Source organism: Aulostomus chinensis, chromosome 10 (genome assembly GCF_037954235.1).
Source record: "Aulostomus chinensis isolate RoL2024-O1b breed Wild chromosome 10, RoL_Achi_v1.0, whole genome shotgun sequence".
NCBI classification, from domain to species: Eukaryota; Metazoa; Chordata; class Actinopteri; order Syngnathiformes; family Aulostomidae; genus Aulostomus; species Aulostomus chinensis.
Genome location: NC_141329.1, coordinates 28,220,199 through 28,235,248, shown reverse-complemented (window position 1 = coordinate 28,235,248; position 15,050 = coordinate 28,220,199). Strand labels below are relative to the sequence as shown.

General features: G+C 45.9%; 1 protein-coding gene across 2 annotated transcripts in view; it reads left to right on the top strand.

Annotated features, from left to right (window-relative positions):
* Positions 1 to 14,485, top strand: part of col4a4 (collagen, type IV, alpha 4) — a 32,912-nt gene extending 18,427 nt beyond the window's left edge. For both annotated transcript variants that reach the window (XM_086216855.1, XM_086216856.1), the window contains exons 22-47: positions 189 to 349; positions 457 to 529; positions 1,701 to 1,807; positions 2,026 to 2,209; positions 2,338 to 2,406; positions 2,496 to 2,603; positions 3,268 to 3,336; positions 3,516 to 3,665; positions 4,885 to 5,046; positions 5,855 to 6,022; positions 6,097 to 6,240; positions 6,568 to 6,675; positions 6,936 to 7,114; positions 7,806 to 7,869; positions 7,974 to 8,048; positions 8,242 to 8,349; positions 8,468 to 8,575; positions 9,252 to 9,323; positions 9,465 to 9,593; positions 9,679 to 9,786; positions 9,872 to 10,027; positions 10,233 to 10,481; positions 10,583 to 10,699; positions 10,934 to 11,122; positions 11,230 to 11,513; positions 11,934 to 14,485. In XM_086216855.1, the coding sequence (XP_086072981.1) occupies positions 189 to 349; positions 457 to 529; positions 1,701 to 1,807; positions 2,026 to 2,209; positions 2,338 to 2,406; positions 2,496 to 2,603; positions 3,268 to 3,336; positions 3,516 to 3,665; positions 4,885 to 5,046; positions 5,855 to 6,022; positions 6,097 to 6,240; positions 6,568 to 6,675; positions 6,936 to 7,114; positions 7,806 to 7,869; positions 7,974 to 8,048; positions 8,242 to 8,349; positions 8,468 to 8,575; positions 9,252 to 9,323; positions 9,465 to 9,593; positions 9,679 to 9,786; positions 9,872 to 10,027; positions 10,233 to 10,481; positions 10,583 to 10,699; positions 10,934 to 11,122; positions 11,230 to 11,513; positions 11,934 to 12,191 (3,599 nt within the window). In that variant the 3' untranslated portion in view covers positions 12,192 to 14,485. The remainder of the gene's footprint in view (positions 1 to 188; positions 350 to 456; positions 530 to 1,700; positions 1,808 to 2,025; positions 2,210 to 2,337; positions 2,407 to 2,495; positions 2,604 to 3,267; positions 3,337 to 3,515; positions 3,666 to 4,884; positions 5,047 to 5,854; positions 6,023 to 6,096; positions 6,241 to 6,567; positions 6,676 to 6,935; positions 7,115 to 7,805; positions 7,870 to 7,973; positions 8,049 to 8,241; positions 8,350 to 8,467; positions 8,576 to 9,251; positions 9,324 to 9,464; positions 9,594 to 9,678; positions 9,787 to 9,871; positions 10,028 to 10,232; positions 10,482 to 10,582; positions 10,700 to 10,933; positions 11,123 to 11,229; positions 11,514 to 11,933) is intronic.
* Positions 14,486 to 15,050: the final 565 nt, after the last annotated feature.

Sequence of the window (15,050 nt, the reverse complement as noted above, 5' to 3'; positions counted from 1 at the left end):
GATACTGGAAGAATCTTTGATCGGTGTTTTTCAAAAATTTATGGAGAGGATGACCTCACATCCCTCACAGGGGCATCTCTCAGGCTGATGGCGAGAGGCTTCTGTCCCCTCACGTTAAACAGCAAGTTGTAAACAGAGACACGCATGTTAAAGTAACCGTGGTCAGAATGTATTTGTGGTTTTTTTAGGAGGTCGTGGTGACTGCTCTTGTGGTCCCCCTGAGGTATTAAGGGGCCCTCCAGGCCCTCCAGGTCAAATGGGGATGATAGGTTTTACAGGACCCCCAGGGGCCCCAGGGCCTAGAGGAAATAATGGTTTACCTGGAGATGCTGGAGAGAGGGGGGAACAGGTGAGTGTGTCAAAGATTAGGGGGTCACAGACCTGATTTATGGATGGACTGAGTGATTGATGAATAGATGGATGGATCCTTTGATTTACTGATTTATTGTGTTACAGGGCCTAAGCGGCTTTCCAGGTGTTAAAGGGTTCAAAGGTCAGAAGGGAGATTTCATTGTGATGGACATTAAAGGTGAGTTTACCCATACCCGGTATCTTGTGGACCTGTGTACTAGCTTTTCTGCATCGCAAATGCCATTGAAACTATGTTGTATCTGCTGCAGGGTGACCTTCAACGAGCAGGGTAAATATGTGATACCCTTCTCATGTTGTTTTTTTTTGCACCCTGGAGAGGGTCTTCCACCACTGGCTCATGTAGTAGTTGAAGTGCAGGGGTCTGCTGTCATCCTGGACAGGGAAGTTGTTTTTGGGGATTTCACAGGCACCTTACTGCATGGCATTGATATAAAATAATAGTTTGTTGGAGGGTACAACTGCACTATATATGCAATGCATTCTCTCAGTTTCAGTATCTTGCCCATTGAAGGGCTCCATCTTGGAAGTAATTTCTGGAGGAAAAAGCTGAACTCGTCACCTTCCTTGCCTGTGGCAAGTCCTGGAACTCCCTCCCTTCTCTCTATGACATGTTCTTCCAGCCAAACTAGTCTGTGTTGAAGCTTCTGGAGCTCTTGAGTCATCAAGCGCCTCTGCACTTGGTAGACCATAACTCAGAGTGCATCCTACTGACCTCAGATATAAGTCTCTCTACAATAACCATGTGGGTATCCAAGTCCTTCCACAGCTTGTTAGTGGTGTTATTCACACCTTCAACAATAGCGATCACTTTCTCAAGCTGGACTTGCTGCTTGGTGCTCTAAAAAAGGAGCTACACATTCCAACTGAGCTAGCCATGCTAATGCTAGCAGCCGAGTTTGCATTTAATTGAATTGTTTTTTTTCCCCTGTTAGGGGCACTTTGGTCAGCTAGGCAACCCTTAAGCTTATGAGCTCAAGGAACTTGCTGTTCGGAGCCCAGAAAATCAAATCAGTCACCGGAATGAAGACCTCAGGACTCATTGACCACCATCCTCTCATCTCCTCTCTTTTTATGTTGTTTTGTGTTTGTGTATTATTATTTGATATTTGGTAAAATGTATTAGACCTGCCTCAGTAAATGTGGATCTGCAGTCAGATGTCGAATTCTGCCAAAAAACAAACAGAATCTGAGTTGCATGTTGAAATGAGTCTGTCATCCATTCATGCCAATAAAGACCTTCTTCTTCCTCTTCTTATGTCAAACTGGTGGTAGTTATATCTGTAAACCCCTTAGCCAGTAAATATTTATATTGTGACTTATGTCTCCAGGTGAGAAGGGAAATCGGGGTGAGCAGGGTCCTGTAGGTAGACAAGGCCTCACAGGAAGAAGAGGACTCAATGGATCCCCTGGGGCACCTGGAAACGCTGGTCCCCAAGTCAGTGAGCCAATCCAGATCCCCTATTGTCTACTCAGCTAATCCACCCTATCACATATCAATTATATTTCCTTTACCGTTAGGACAACCTTGAAAAAAAACAACCCTGAAAGATGAGAGGATGCTGGTCTATATTGTGGCCGAAAAACCACGATAGTCACAAGGGGGTGTTGCTGTCTCCTTTGGCTGGACTACTCATGCTCTCATGTTGTTCTCAGGGTGAAAGTTTCCCCAGCTCTCCAGGAGACAAAGGCCTCTTGGGTCTTTCAGGGCCAAAGGGATTCTCAGGACCTGCTGGCCCCCCAGGATTTGCTGTAGCTGGAGCAATAGGAAAGCGAGGAGACCCTGGGGCTCCAGGACCTCCAGGCTTCCCTGGCCCACCAGGGCCTACAGGAGTTAAAGGTACTATAAAGATCAATTTTATGTAAACTTTTAAGTAAAACTGTAACACATTAAAGATCCCCCACATCTCCATGATGATGATTGTGATGATGATGATGATCATGATGGTGATCCTCTTCCTCCTGCAGGTGATATCCTGCCATGTGTACCCAGAAATCCTGGCCCCCCAGGAGAGAAGGGAGAGACAGGAAATATTGGTAAACACTATATTTATCCATATCTCTACATTTCTGACACGGTGTCTCCCTGTCTGTCTGACCTCTTGTCCACCTGTCTGTCTCCTCAGGCTATAGGGGACGCCCGGGTCCTCCAGGCTTCAGTGGACTCACTGGGCCTGATGGACCAAAGGGAGAGAAAGGAAGGACTGGACTTCCTGGACTGCCAGGAAGGCAAGGTACTGGCCTGTCTCAACACTTGTCCAAAATGATCAAATTGAAACACTGGGTCTCATGCAAAAAGCATGCGTATGCACAGACTCATTCTTAAATCACTCATACAAGGGACTGACAGAACTTCTCAGAATCTCCACTATTTTCATATTTGAGACACAAACAACATTTACAAGTGGTGAAGATCTGTTCTAACTGTGTGCCTTTCGCACAAGAGGACATGCTAAGAGTACAGCTGAGGCACGATCACAGCATGGGTCATTCCGCATTCTTTGGCGTTGTTGGTGCTCTAATTTCAGTAAGTGCTTACATTCATCTATTCCTGAGAGCAGGACACCAATTTGGGTTTGTGCAAGGTTCTTCTTCCTCTTTTCTGAGCCATTTTCATCCATGAATCTCCTCAACAAATGGGACAGATAGCTGAGTTTATATGGTACTTTGAGTGCATGGATTATGCTATTTTGCTCTGCTGGGTAATGCATGTTCATTTAGAACTGGTGAGATTAATCATGTTTATGCAACTCGTTTGGGAGTGTTTCCTGGCATGAATGTTTGATGGTTCCAGTATGACACACTTGGACAGCTCCACCTCACGTTAAAAAGTACGAGAAATTTCAGAAGACAACATGAACAGGTTCTTCCATGAGGCCTGATTTCCTCCTCCTGCAGGACCACCGGGACTTGTCGGAGATACTGGAGAAGAAGGACTTGAAGGTTCCAGTTATGGTGGAGAACCAGGTAAGTACTCTGGGTTTCTGAAGCTCTCAGTGCCTTTGTAGTATCCAGTACTACATCAGCATAATCTCTACCAGATCATGGAGGACATGTTGGGGTGTCTGACACTGTGGAACACACCACCATTGGTATATTTGCAGTAATAAAACATCTGACATCTGTTTGACTCCTGTGCATACCAGGTTCTCCAGGGCTCCCAGGGACTCCTGGTCTGCGGGGACCAGCTGGGGACTCTAATGTTGGCCCTTCGGGACCCATTGGCTTCCCTGGACCAGCAGGCTCCAGAGGACCTAAAGGAGTACCTGGTCCACTTGGAGACAAGGGATTACAAGGTGAGTTCCTGAGATGCAAAGCTGCTTTTACACAACATGGTTTGGATCTCTGTTAAAGTATGACTCTGTTTTACTGATGTTCTAGTCTGTATTAGTGATATTACCCAGGCCTCAGTTAGCCCGGCCTCAGTTAGCCAGGCCTTGGTTTGATTGAGCAGTTGTGTACGGTGTCTGTCTGTCGGTGTCAGGTTCATTTTTGAGGTTGAAAACAAAATTGGTTTGAGTTGATTCAATTGTTTGAAGAGTTATATTTATATATATATATATATATATATATATATATATATATATATATAAGAGTTATATATATATAAGAGTTATATATATATATTTATATATATATATATAAGTTATATATATATATATATATATATATATATATATATATATATATATATAAATAAGAGTTATATATATATATATATATATGGGGGGGTAGGAAACTCTTCAAACAATTCAAGAGCAAGAAGGTTCTGGGTTCGAGTCCCGGCTCGGGCACGGGATCTTTCTGTGTGGAGTTTGCATGTTCTCCCCGTGTCTGCGTGGGTTCTCTCCGGGTACTCCGGCTTCTTCCCACCATCCAAAAACATGCAATTGGGCACTAGGCTGATTGGATACTCTAAATTGACCCTAGGTATGAATGTGAGTGTGAAATGGTTGTTCGTCTCTGTATGTTGGCCCTGCGATGGACTGGCGACCTGTCCAGGGTGAACCCCGCCTCTCGCCCGTTGACGCTGGGATAGGCTCCAGCCCCCCCGCGACCCTTAATGTGTAGGAATAAGGGGAAGATGACGATGGATGGATGGATATATATATATATGATGTAAAAGTAAATAAATACCATCCATCCATCCATCTTCTACCTCTTATCCTGTTAAGGGTCATGGGGGGTGGAGCCTATCCCAGCAGCCTACAGGTGAGAGGTGGGGTTCACCCTGGATGGGTCACCAGTCCATGGCAGGGCCAACACATCGAGACAGACAACCATTGGCTCTCCCAGCCACGCCTACGGTCAATTTAGAGTCTGGATTAACCTGGTCCCCTCTTGATGTCTTTGGACTGTGGGAGGAAGCTGGAGTACCAGAGAGAACCCACGCAGGGAGAACATGCAAATTCCACACAGAAAGACCCTGTGCTCCAGCCGGGGCTCAATCCCAGAACCCAGCGGCAGTGCGCTAAATACAAAAAACCCAAACATTAATTCCTTTTTGTTTTTCAGGTGTCCCAGGTCTACCTGGGGGTCCTGGGACAAAGGGCCAGCAAGGAGAGGATGGAGCACCAGGTGTAACTGGCGCTCCAGGCCCCAGACAGGAATTGTGTGACAGAGGACGTCCTGGTGCCAGAGGCTTTCTTGGCCCTCAAGGACCCATTGGACCCCCAGGTATGCTCTTATGTTTACTACAGATGTAGCCACCAGAAATTTCAGGGAAAACCAAGACGGCACTTTGGCCAATCCATCCTTGGATCGCGCCGTCAATGTGCTGGGTCCATGCCTGTAATGAGATTCCCTCAACGACGTAGTGAATGTAGGGCAGATCCTTAATGCCCCCTAGGGCTGTATGAGCTAACTCAGTTGCAGTACCTCAATTATCCAGCAGGAGGAACAGTGAATGGAACCTGAGGTGGTTTACTGTGTTGGAGTTCAGTTTTTCTTAGTATGGGCTGATATGATGAGGGAGAGTGATTACAATCAATGCAATGTTAGATCACCAGATTATTTAATAAGAAATATTCTTTGTGCTTGGCTCATGAAAGTTAAAACAGTGTGGCTGAGAACTGAGTGGTCCTGGAATGAAATAGAGTGCCTCGCAATCATAGTGGATCACACCATGTATAGTAGTACAGAACAAACAAGAGGAACTGGAATAATTAGTTGTTGGTGTCATTGTGGTTTCATCATTTATGGAGATTTGAGACTGGTGTTTGACCACCCGCCAGGTGTGTTCCTGTGTTTGCATGTCGGGAGAGTCAACAGGAAACTTTCTTATTTAACAACTGGCAAACCACTGGCATGTTGCCGTTGACTCAAAGGGCTGCTTGTGTCTGTGTGTGCGCGCGCTTGTGCATCATTGTTCAATATGAATGCAATTTCATGAGATGAGCATTTTAGAACAATCAATCATCTTCAGCTGAATATGTCGGCTCGATGATTGAGTTTTGTAATGTCATCACTTTGTCTTTCTTCTCAGGATTTTTGGGAGAGAAGGGGGACATTGGGGCGGCAGGTTCTCCAGGATTTGGCCCACAAGGCCCTGTTGGTAAATCAGGGTCTCCAGGGTTCCCTGGGTACCCAGGATTTCAAGGCTCCCCAGGCCCTGTTGGAGATCCTGGATTGGCAGGCCTGGATGGTCAGAAAGGTGAGTGCCTGCCATCTTTACACAAATCCATAAAATCCACTAAGAACATGTCAAACACTCACTACACGATTCAGGTGTGATGGGGCCCCCTGGCAGGAATGGAGACCCTGGGGCCCGTGGACACATCGGGGCCCCTGGAGTCCCAGGCAGGACAGGAGAAAGAGGTTTACAAGGGCAAGATGGAACACCAGGATGTGAAGGCCCAAAGGGAGAAAAAGGTAAGAACAAAAATGGGGTCCAGAGACCTTCAGCGACCTTAAGGGAGACCTTCAACATCACAGGACAACACCAAGCCAGTCAGAGAGCAAGAGAGAGAGAAACTGAGAGAGGCATTGCAATCAGGGGTCAACACATGATGTTTTACTTTGAAGATTGATTGGATTCACTATGGCACTCAAGCTTGATGTTCCTTCTATCAGTAGAATTGCTCTAATGAGGAGAGAGGGGCATCAACTTCTCATTCTCTTATGGTAGTCAACTTGGGCAACGTATCAACCGGCGACAGGAGCTCTCCTGACCTGAATATCTTCCTTGTGTACATGCAGGCTGTAAAGGGGGCCCTGGCCCCCCTGGGGAGATGGATGTCATCCGTATCAAAGGTGCAAGAGGAAAACAAGGCTCCTCTGGCTTCATTGGCTTCCCTGGGCCACGAGGTAAAAACACACCACATCTCATTTACCATAGAAACAAGTACTCAGAGTTTTGTTTCAGTCGAAAGTAGGAGGATTATGGGGTTCAAGCATTGCTGTAGTTGAGTCCCCAGTATTTGTGTGGTTGCATACTAATCAGACTGGAGCATTACAGTACTACCTTCAAATACTTTCATTGCAAATGAGAGGCAAACCAGAGCTTTTTGTCCCATGATGCTCTGCAGGGCCATGTGATCCTCCAGTCTGAAACGTTTTCTCTGCAGGAAGTAAGGGTATACAAGGTGCTGCTGGTAAGCAAGGTTATTCCGGCATCTCTGGGCCCCCAGGCATCATTGGTCCCCCTGGGAACCCTGGTACCCGTGGAAAACCAGGGTCTCCAGGATCATTTGGACCTCTGGGACCTCCAGGCTTCATTGGCTTCCCTGGTGAGGTGGGAGACCAGGTAATTTCATGATTGTCTTCATCAGTTCAAGAGAGCTGAGAGAAATGAGTGCTGATGGCTTTTAATGAACACAGTACCACAATTGCTTTGGTTCAGTTCACACCAAACTGGTTTGAATGTCAAAAATTTAAAAAAACAAAACTGTTTGACTTAAGCAACCTTAACTGATGTCAGTACGTTTCATATTTGCATGGGTTTTTTTTGCCTTTTCTCTTAATTGTTGCTAATTTAAGAAATATTCTATCACAGAAAAAGACAATGGGTAGTAAGGTCAGTATGTTTTGGACAGGCAGGTAAAACGAGGTAACTGCAGGTTGAAAGGATGACAGGAGATGATGAGACCAAATTTCTAAAGCCTAAGTTGTAAAACTTATGTGACGGACTGGAAACCTGTCCAGGGTGAACCTCACCTCTCGCCCGAAGTCAGTCCAGCCCCCCATCCCCCCACCCCACCCGCAACCCTAACAGATAAGTGGTATAGAAAATGGATGGAAGTTGTAAAACTTAATCAACTTTGAAAATGAGAGAGACATGACAAAAGATTTAGCTGATTTTGAAATCCAGCCAAGGAGTTCTCTCCATGTGGCTGCTCATGAAGAGGATATAAATAAACCTCAGACACTACAGGATTGCTTCCCTTTGAAGGCTTCATGGCTTAGAAATGTGGATTTTGACTTGTCTTTGGCTGTAGGGTGACCTGGGATGCCCTGGTAAGTCTGGAGAGCCTGGCCAACAAGGATGCACTGGACCCAAGGGTGAGGCATCTACACCCCACCATGAGAAAATTACTTGCAGAAAAGACCATTTGAACTCTGACAGATGTCTGCAAGCTGGTGGGTAAAGTTTCTCTTCTCTTCAGGTGATCAAGGAGAGTCTCTTGGTTGTTCTGGTCCACCTGGAGAAAAGGGGCCCCCTGGAGACCCTGGGCCTTCAGGTGATCAGGTTCTGCCATAGCGAGGATGTCTATTTGAATTAGACGAAACCCAGATTGAAATTAAATCAGCTGATTCTCAATGATTTTTGATAGAAGTTGAATGACTTGGGGAATTATTTCACTGAGTCAATCAATAAATCAGTGAGTCAAAGTACGTAGGAATCAGCTCTTTATTTCTGTCCTGCTTCTCTAGGCCCAACCGGACCTCGAGGCGACCCAGGAGGACAAGGTTTCACTAGTGCTCTGGGCCAGAGAGGATGCAAAGGAGATCCAGGCCACCGTGGAGAGCTTGGTCCAGCAGGTACTGACAGTCCTCTAGAATCAAGTGGAGTCATGTGATCACCAAGGTACCATTAGTTAAGAATTGCCCAGTAAACCAAACTCAGAGTGATGGCTTCTCATGTCTCTCCATCCATCAGGTGTCATTGGCCCCTCGGGTCCAAGAGGTAGACCAGGTGTACCAGGTCTTCCTGGTAATGCTGGTGCTGATGGTCCTCCTGGACCACAGGGTTGTCCCGGACTCCAAGGTCAGAACCATAACGAAGACATGCAGCCATGGCAGTCTGCGGATGATGGAATGAATGCCAGAATGAATGAATGAATCCAGAGAACATAAATACACATTTTAAAAGCCTTATACTAGCAGACAGTTGAATCAGTAAACCTACCTGGCTGCTTTGCCACAGAGAGCGAATGCTGCTCGTTCTACCTTGAATGTAGTAAACCTGTGACCAATTCTGTAATTAACAGGTCTCTGGCCTCTAATTGGTCAATTTTGAAGTCCAAAACTGAACTATTATGGAAATGCCAGCCGGTCTGAGTGGTCCAATGCTGTTACACCTTATAAGTACTCAAAAAGCTTCACACTTTTGTACCATTCACCCATTCAGACGTATTCACACACTGATGGTGTAGGCTGCCATGCAAGCACCACCCAGCTCATCAGGACCAATCAGTGCTCAACATTTTAGGGGTTTGCATTATTGGGATGCATGCAACTTGACATCATGTGCTCCAAATGTGGGCCAACCATATTTGTGTTAATATTGTGAGTACATACATGTCATATTTGTAGGCGTACATTTACCCGCAGATCAGCTGTGTGTGCCCATTGATTCACATGATTATTTTCATAGTGTGGTTCTGTTATTGAACAAATACACTCCATTGTATAGATGTGAAAATGTAATTTCGTTAAACCAGGTCCTCCAGGACCACTGGGACTTCATGGACTGGATGGACTTAAAGGAGTAAAAGGAGACACTGGTACCAGAGGTATCCCCCACACACACTAACAAAGGAAGAAAATCAGTGTAACTTTGGATTCTTTGAATTCGTTTTTCAAATCCTTGTTAGTGTCTGTTGAATCACTGAAATGAAAAATGTTTCACTAAAAATCTCTTGTGGCTTCTTAAGGTCTTGGTGTTCCAGGGCCCCAAGGTTGCCAAGGTCTTCCAGGGGATAAAGGCCCTCTTGGCCCTCCAGGAATCCGTGGTTCATCGCAGCCTGGACCTTCAGGACCTAAAGGCCCGCCAGGACCCAGAGGTGCAATTTCAGGATCTGCTTTGTAAGACTGGGGGTGACACTGATTATGCATGTTGCTCTAATATATATTTATTTTCAATTGCAGGATCACAAGGGGTTTGTGGACCTTCAGGTAAACCTGGACCAGACTGCAAAGGTGCTAACCCAGGGTTTCCTGGAGATTCTGGTTTTCCTGGACCAGATGGAGAGCCAGGTCAGACGTAAGCTAACATTATAATGAAATATCTGATCAAACAGAGTCCTTTTGCTTGAACACTGATGTGTTTATGGCCATTCAGGGTGCCCTGGAGATATGGGAGAGCCAGGTCCTAACCCACCAGTATCTGGGGAGGATGGAGATAATGGGGGCCCTGGATGCCAGGGACCGAAGGGAGAAAGTGGCTCTTCAGGCCCCAAAGGACTGCCTGGCTTAGTTGGAAATCCAGGGGTCAAAGGTGAGGTCAATTTTAGAGGAGTTCCTGCTGAAAAAAACCACCTTGACCTGCATCATGCTGACAAAACTGATTGTACTTCATGTTAGAAATCTCTGTCTCAACTTTGCTGATTGTTGTCTTTATGTGGTGAGTGCGTTTTCACAGAGTCCTGACTTGTAGTCACAGGAGAACAGAAAGGATAATGTGTATCTGTCTATGTGTTCAGGTCAGCGGGGTTCTCCCGGACTGATGGGGCTACCTGGGAGTCGGGGTGCTAGAGGTTGTTCAGGTCCTGTTGGGCTTCCAGGACCAAAAGGCATTGCTGGACCTGAAGGTCCAAAGGGAGAGATGGGGAGAGTATTTCCCTGCCCCACTTACCCTCCTGCCCCACAGGGCCAACCAGGACCCCCTGGCCTTCCTGGGCCACCTGGAAGTACTGGTCCTAGAGGAGAAACTGGCCTCATGGGACCCAAAGGTAAACATAGGAGCTGATTGGATTCTGATGAATCAGTGATCAAAATCACCACAGAGACCTTGAATACATGGCACATGATATTCCTTCATCTTGTGTTCCAGGTAAGAAAGGGGACTTGGGTTCACTGGGGCCAACAGGTGTCCAAGGTCCACAAGGTCCAGATGGAGACCCAGGAAGTCCAGGCCCCCAGGGGGAAAATGGACTCGAGGGAGTCAAGGGTGAGTGCAATATCAGAACCACTCTGTCCAATCACACTGCAATATGTGGGGATGCACCCAGCCAAAGATAGGAATCAGGGTGGATTGTGACGTGCTCTGGCTAGCTGTGGGACGAATCCAGAATTTGCTTGTCACATTTGTTGTTTGTTGTTCTTGGCATTGTTTGTCCAGCTGGAGGGCTAGGGGTTGGGCTTTATCCTGGTCATATGACCACTTGTGGACTCTCTATGTAAGGTGATCCTGGTTCTGCTGGAGATTGCGGACCCCCTGGACCTTCTAGAGCCTTGATCTCAGGCTTCCTATTGGTGATACACAGCCAATCCAAGATGGTGCCTCTGTGTCCAGCAGATATGAAAGTTCTGTGGGTTGGATATAGTCTGCTCTACCTGGAGGGTCAGGAGAAGGCTCACACTCAGGACCTGGGTACACACACACACACGCACACCCTCACACACACCTGTGTCCTATTAATTATTTCATTTCTTAATTTTAATTTTTGTAGTTTTACTGACACAGCTAAAACTTTTCAGGTCAGGCAGGCTCTTGTATGCCTGTCTTCTCCACCATGCCGTTCTCCTCCTGCAACATGGGAACCTGCTCTTATGCCAGCCGCAATGACAAATCCTATTGGCTGTCAACAACAGCAGCTCTTCCCAGTATCCCTGTGGATGGAGCTGCCATTGAAGACCACATTAGTCGCTGTGTAGTGTGCGAAGCCCCCTCCTCCCCTGTGGCCCTGCACAGCCAGACCTCCCGGCAACCAGTGTGCCCCCCCAGCTGGAGGAGCCTCTGGACAGGATATTCTTTCCTCATGGTGGGTACTGTTCCAATGCTAATACCACTGCCACCATATGCTGATGGATGCTCACATGGCCTCTACTGCGACTGTAAATGTTGCTAACTTAGATTATCCTAAGGTTGTGACTACTGATACAGCGACTGGTGCGACTGCAAATATTGTTTTATTGTTAATTGTTCTCTTGCTTCTGCTGTTATTGCTCATGTTGCTAAAGCTAATTGTTTACCACCACTAATGCTGCTAATAATAATAATGCTGGTATTGTTAGGCAACTTTATGGGCAGCTACTGATGCTACTGCTAATAAGGCTTATGGTGTTACTGCTAGGTGCTAATATTATGACGATACAGCTACTGGCGCTGCTGTTTATGTTTTTGGTGCAACTGCTGAGTGATGGACAGGGAAGTGATGATACTCTCTTTCACATCACTGCAGCACACAGGTGCAGGTGATGAAGGTGGTGGCCAGTCTCTCACATCGTCAGGAAGCTGCCTTACGGACTTCAGGGCACAGCCATTTGTGGAATGCCAGGGCCCCCGGGGAACCTGCCACTACTTTGCAAACATCTACAGCTTCTGGCTGACCAGAGTGGACGGGACTGCAGCGTCCTCCAACACGTCATCCACTACACTGACAGAGACCCGGCGACAGAGGGAGAACATCGGCAGATGTAACGTCTGCATGAAGGAGTGACAAGAAGCTCCTCCTGCAGAAACTGGGAGGATGGACAGGACGAGACTATTTCTCTCTGTGAGGAGTCGCTCTAATGTTCAAGATGTCGCTGCCAATTGATTGATCTGTCTATCGGTTCACATCAGTAGGAGTAAGAACTGATCAATTCATGTTTGTTTGTTTTTCATGTGTCACAGCAACTTGTGATGTCTGATGAAGACGATTCGTCAATAAATAAGCCATCTCATCTCCCACCATTAGCATAAGGTGACCACAGCTTCCAACCGAATAAAAGGCGTTTTCACCAGGATCCGAGATGACGTTCGTCATAGAGTTTACTGTGTTTTAGCCAATGAAGTTGCTTGCAACATACATAACCCCACCACCGCTCTCATTTGCCCATCTTAGAATTGTTCATGTCAGTAGTTCCAGCAGAAGTAGCATTTTGGTTGGTGGGTACGTTGCAAAGGAAGGAGCCTCCTGGAGCGACCATTAACACTAGCATAGCAATGAGCTCCCAGCCGAGCACCTGGCATGACAACAACGCATTGATTGATTGACTCGTTCAGACGAATAAGTGCCGAATTCGGATGCATAAAATTGGCTCCGTTTTAATGACGTGATTTATGTCTGCAAAACACGTTTGATATTCTCCTGGATCACAAAGTAGGTTAGCGAGGTCACTTCAGGGTGATTCTTTGTCAGTCCCACGAAGGTGGTTCACTCTTCAGTGGGATATATTTCCATGGTAACTGATGCTGAGGTAGTGATATTTATTATTGATCATCTAGTCATCCATCAGTGCTTGTTCATATTCCTCGCAGTTGTTTTGGACTCGTAGTGCCGTTGTAGATGTTGACCCTGCCCCTTTTAAGTAAGAGTGGGAACCCTGCATTCCCTGAATGAGCTGATAGCTGCTGTTGTGACACCGCTGAACCTGCTTCGTGATGCAGACCAACAGGACGTCTGGTCACTGGACATGAACATCGTTTCAATGTGATTGCGTCACCTCCATGACCTCAGTTCTATGCAGCTTTTTTGTTTGTGTTTCTGATGAACTCAGACGACCAGCAAACCGCTCACACACACTTGATGCTTCGCCACAGGAACGTGGAATATGTAGCAGCTAAAGAGACACTGGAGACCAAACCGGAGACAAAACATATGCCAACAGGATTGAGTTCAGCTGCCCCCTGTTGGACAAAACCAGCTACTGCACCTTTAAACCTGAGGACCTGATATTGAGTTTTGTACCACTGAATTAATTCATATGTGTCAAAATGTGTGCAAAGTACAGGTTTCCTTAAAGTGAGGATTAGGGCCCCCTGGAGGTCCTTTATGGTCTTCTTGAGGAATAGTGTCATGCCAAACAACAGAGCGAGGCCAAACAAAAAAATCCTTAATTAGTGTGAAGAACAAACACTGTGGCCTTCAGCAAGACCACAAACCAGATCTTGAGCACCTCAATGCCAAAGAGCACCTGTTGTGATTTTTCTTACAACACCACACAAAAATGAGGAGTATTCTGGTTTCACTTTTATTTCTACGCGTAAATGAGACATGGCATCACTGATCTGACCAAAACCAACTCATTTTCATAATTAGAAATACAAGTTGTTTTGTCGTCTTTGTGAAATTTCCTCCAATATTTTAGTGAAAAAAAAACTTAAATTGTGAGGGCGGCCCGGTGGAGCAGTGGTCCTCCCTGTGCCCCCCAGCAAGAAGGTTGTGGGTGGAGCCCCGGCTGGAGCACGGGGTCTTTCTGTGTGAGTCTCCATGTTCTCCCTGTGCGTGCGTGGGTTCTCTCCGGTACTCCAGCTTCCTCCACAGTCCAAAGACATCAAGAGGGGACCAGGTTAATCCAGACTCTAAATTGACCGTAGGGTGAACCCCGCCTCTCGCCTGAAGGCTCCTGGGATAGGCTCCACCCCCCACCACCCTTAACAGGATAAGAGGGAGAAAATGGATGGATGGACCTTAAATTGTGTTAATTTGTTGGGGAAAAGTCAGTTAAATTTGCAAATACAATGAAACTGAATGAAGATAATACTGTGTTTTACCAAATAGCAAAAAAAGAAAGCCAAATGGAGAACTTGCTTGGACTTCTTCCAAATCTACAGCCAAATTACTTTCAAAGTCATTTTTAATTGATATCATTGATGAAAACATTGCAACAAAAGGTATTTTTGATTACTGAATGTTTTTGTGTCAGATGAGTTCTTGTGTTTAATAGCTTGTGACTCAAACTATCTCTTAATCCCTCACACACACACACACACACACACACACACACACACACACACACACAAATACAATATCCTCAAGGTAAGGGTCAAATGTAAATGCCATTTGGAGCTGAATTATCACATTCGTCCAACAGATGGCAGTCTCACTTCCTCCAGTGTCCTGTTAATTTGAGATTTTGTTCATGTCGTCATGTTTTGGTTTTTAGGAAATTTGAGCTCAACCACGTTGGGGAAACCAGCTGATTTTTAGTGCCATCAATTGGCCTTTGAGCTGCGATAATCTGATGATTGAACATTTTGAATTCTGTTCAGTTCTTCAATCAACTAAACTTCTTTCTTCATGTGTATCAGTGTTGAGTGGAAATCTTGTATCTCCAAGTGTTTCTCGTTCCAGTGCCATAGTTAGGGCCCAGACACCGTTAATACACTTGCTTAAATGTTGCGAAACGCGGTTTTGGTTGAACATTTGTCTGTCTTCTAGTTTCATTAAAAAAAAAAAATCAGAATGAATTTTGAAAAACGTCCTGTAATTCAAATCATTGTTGAAATCCTAAATCAGCATGGCTCAGTCTTCATTCCTGGTCCAGCTTCAGGTCCCGCTTCAGGTTCTGGTTCAGGTTCAGGTTCAGGTTCC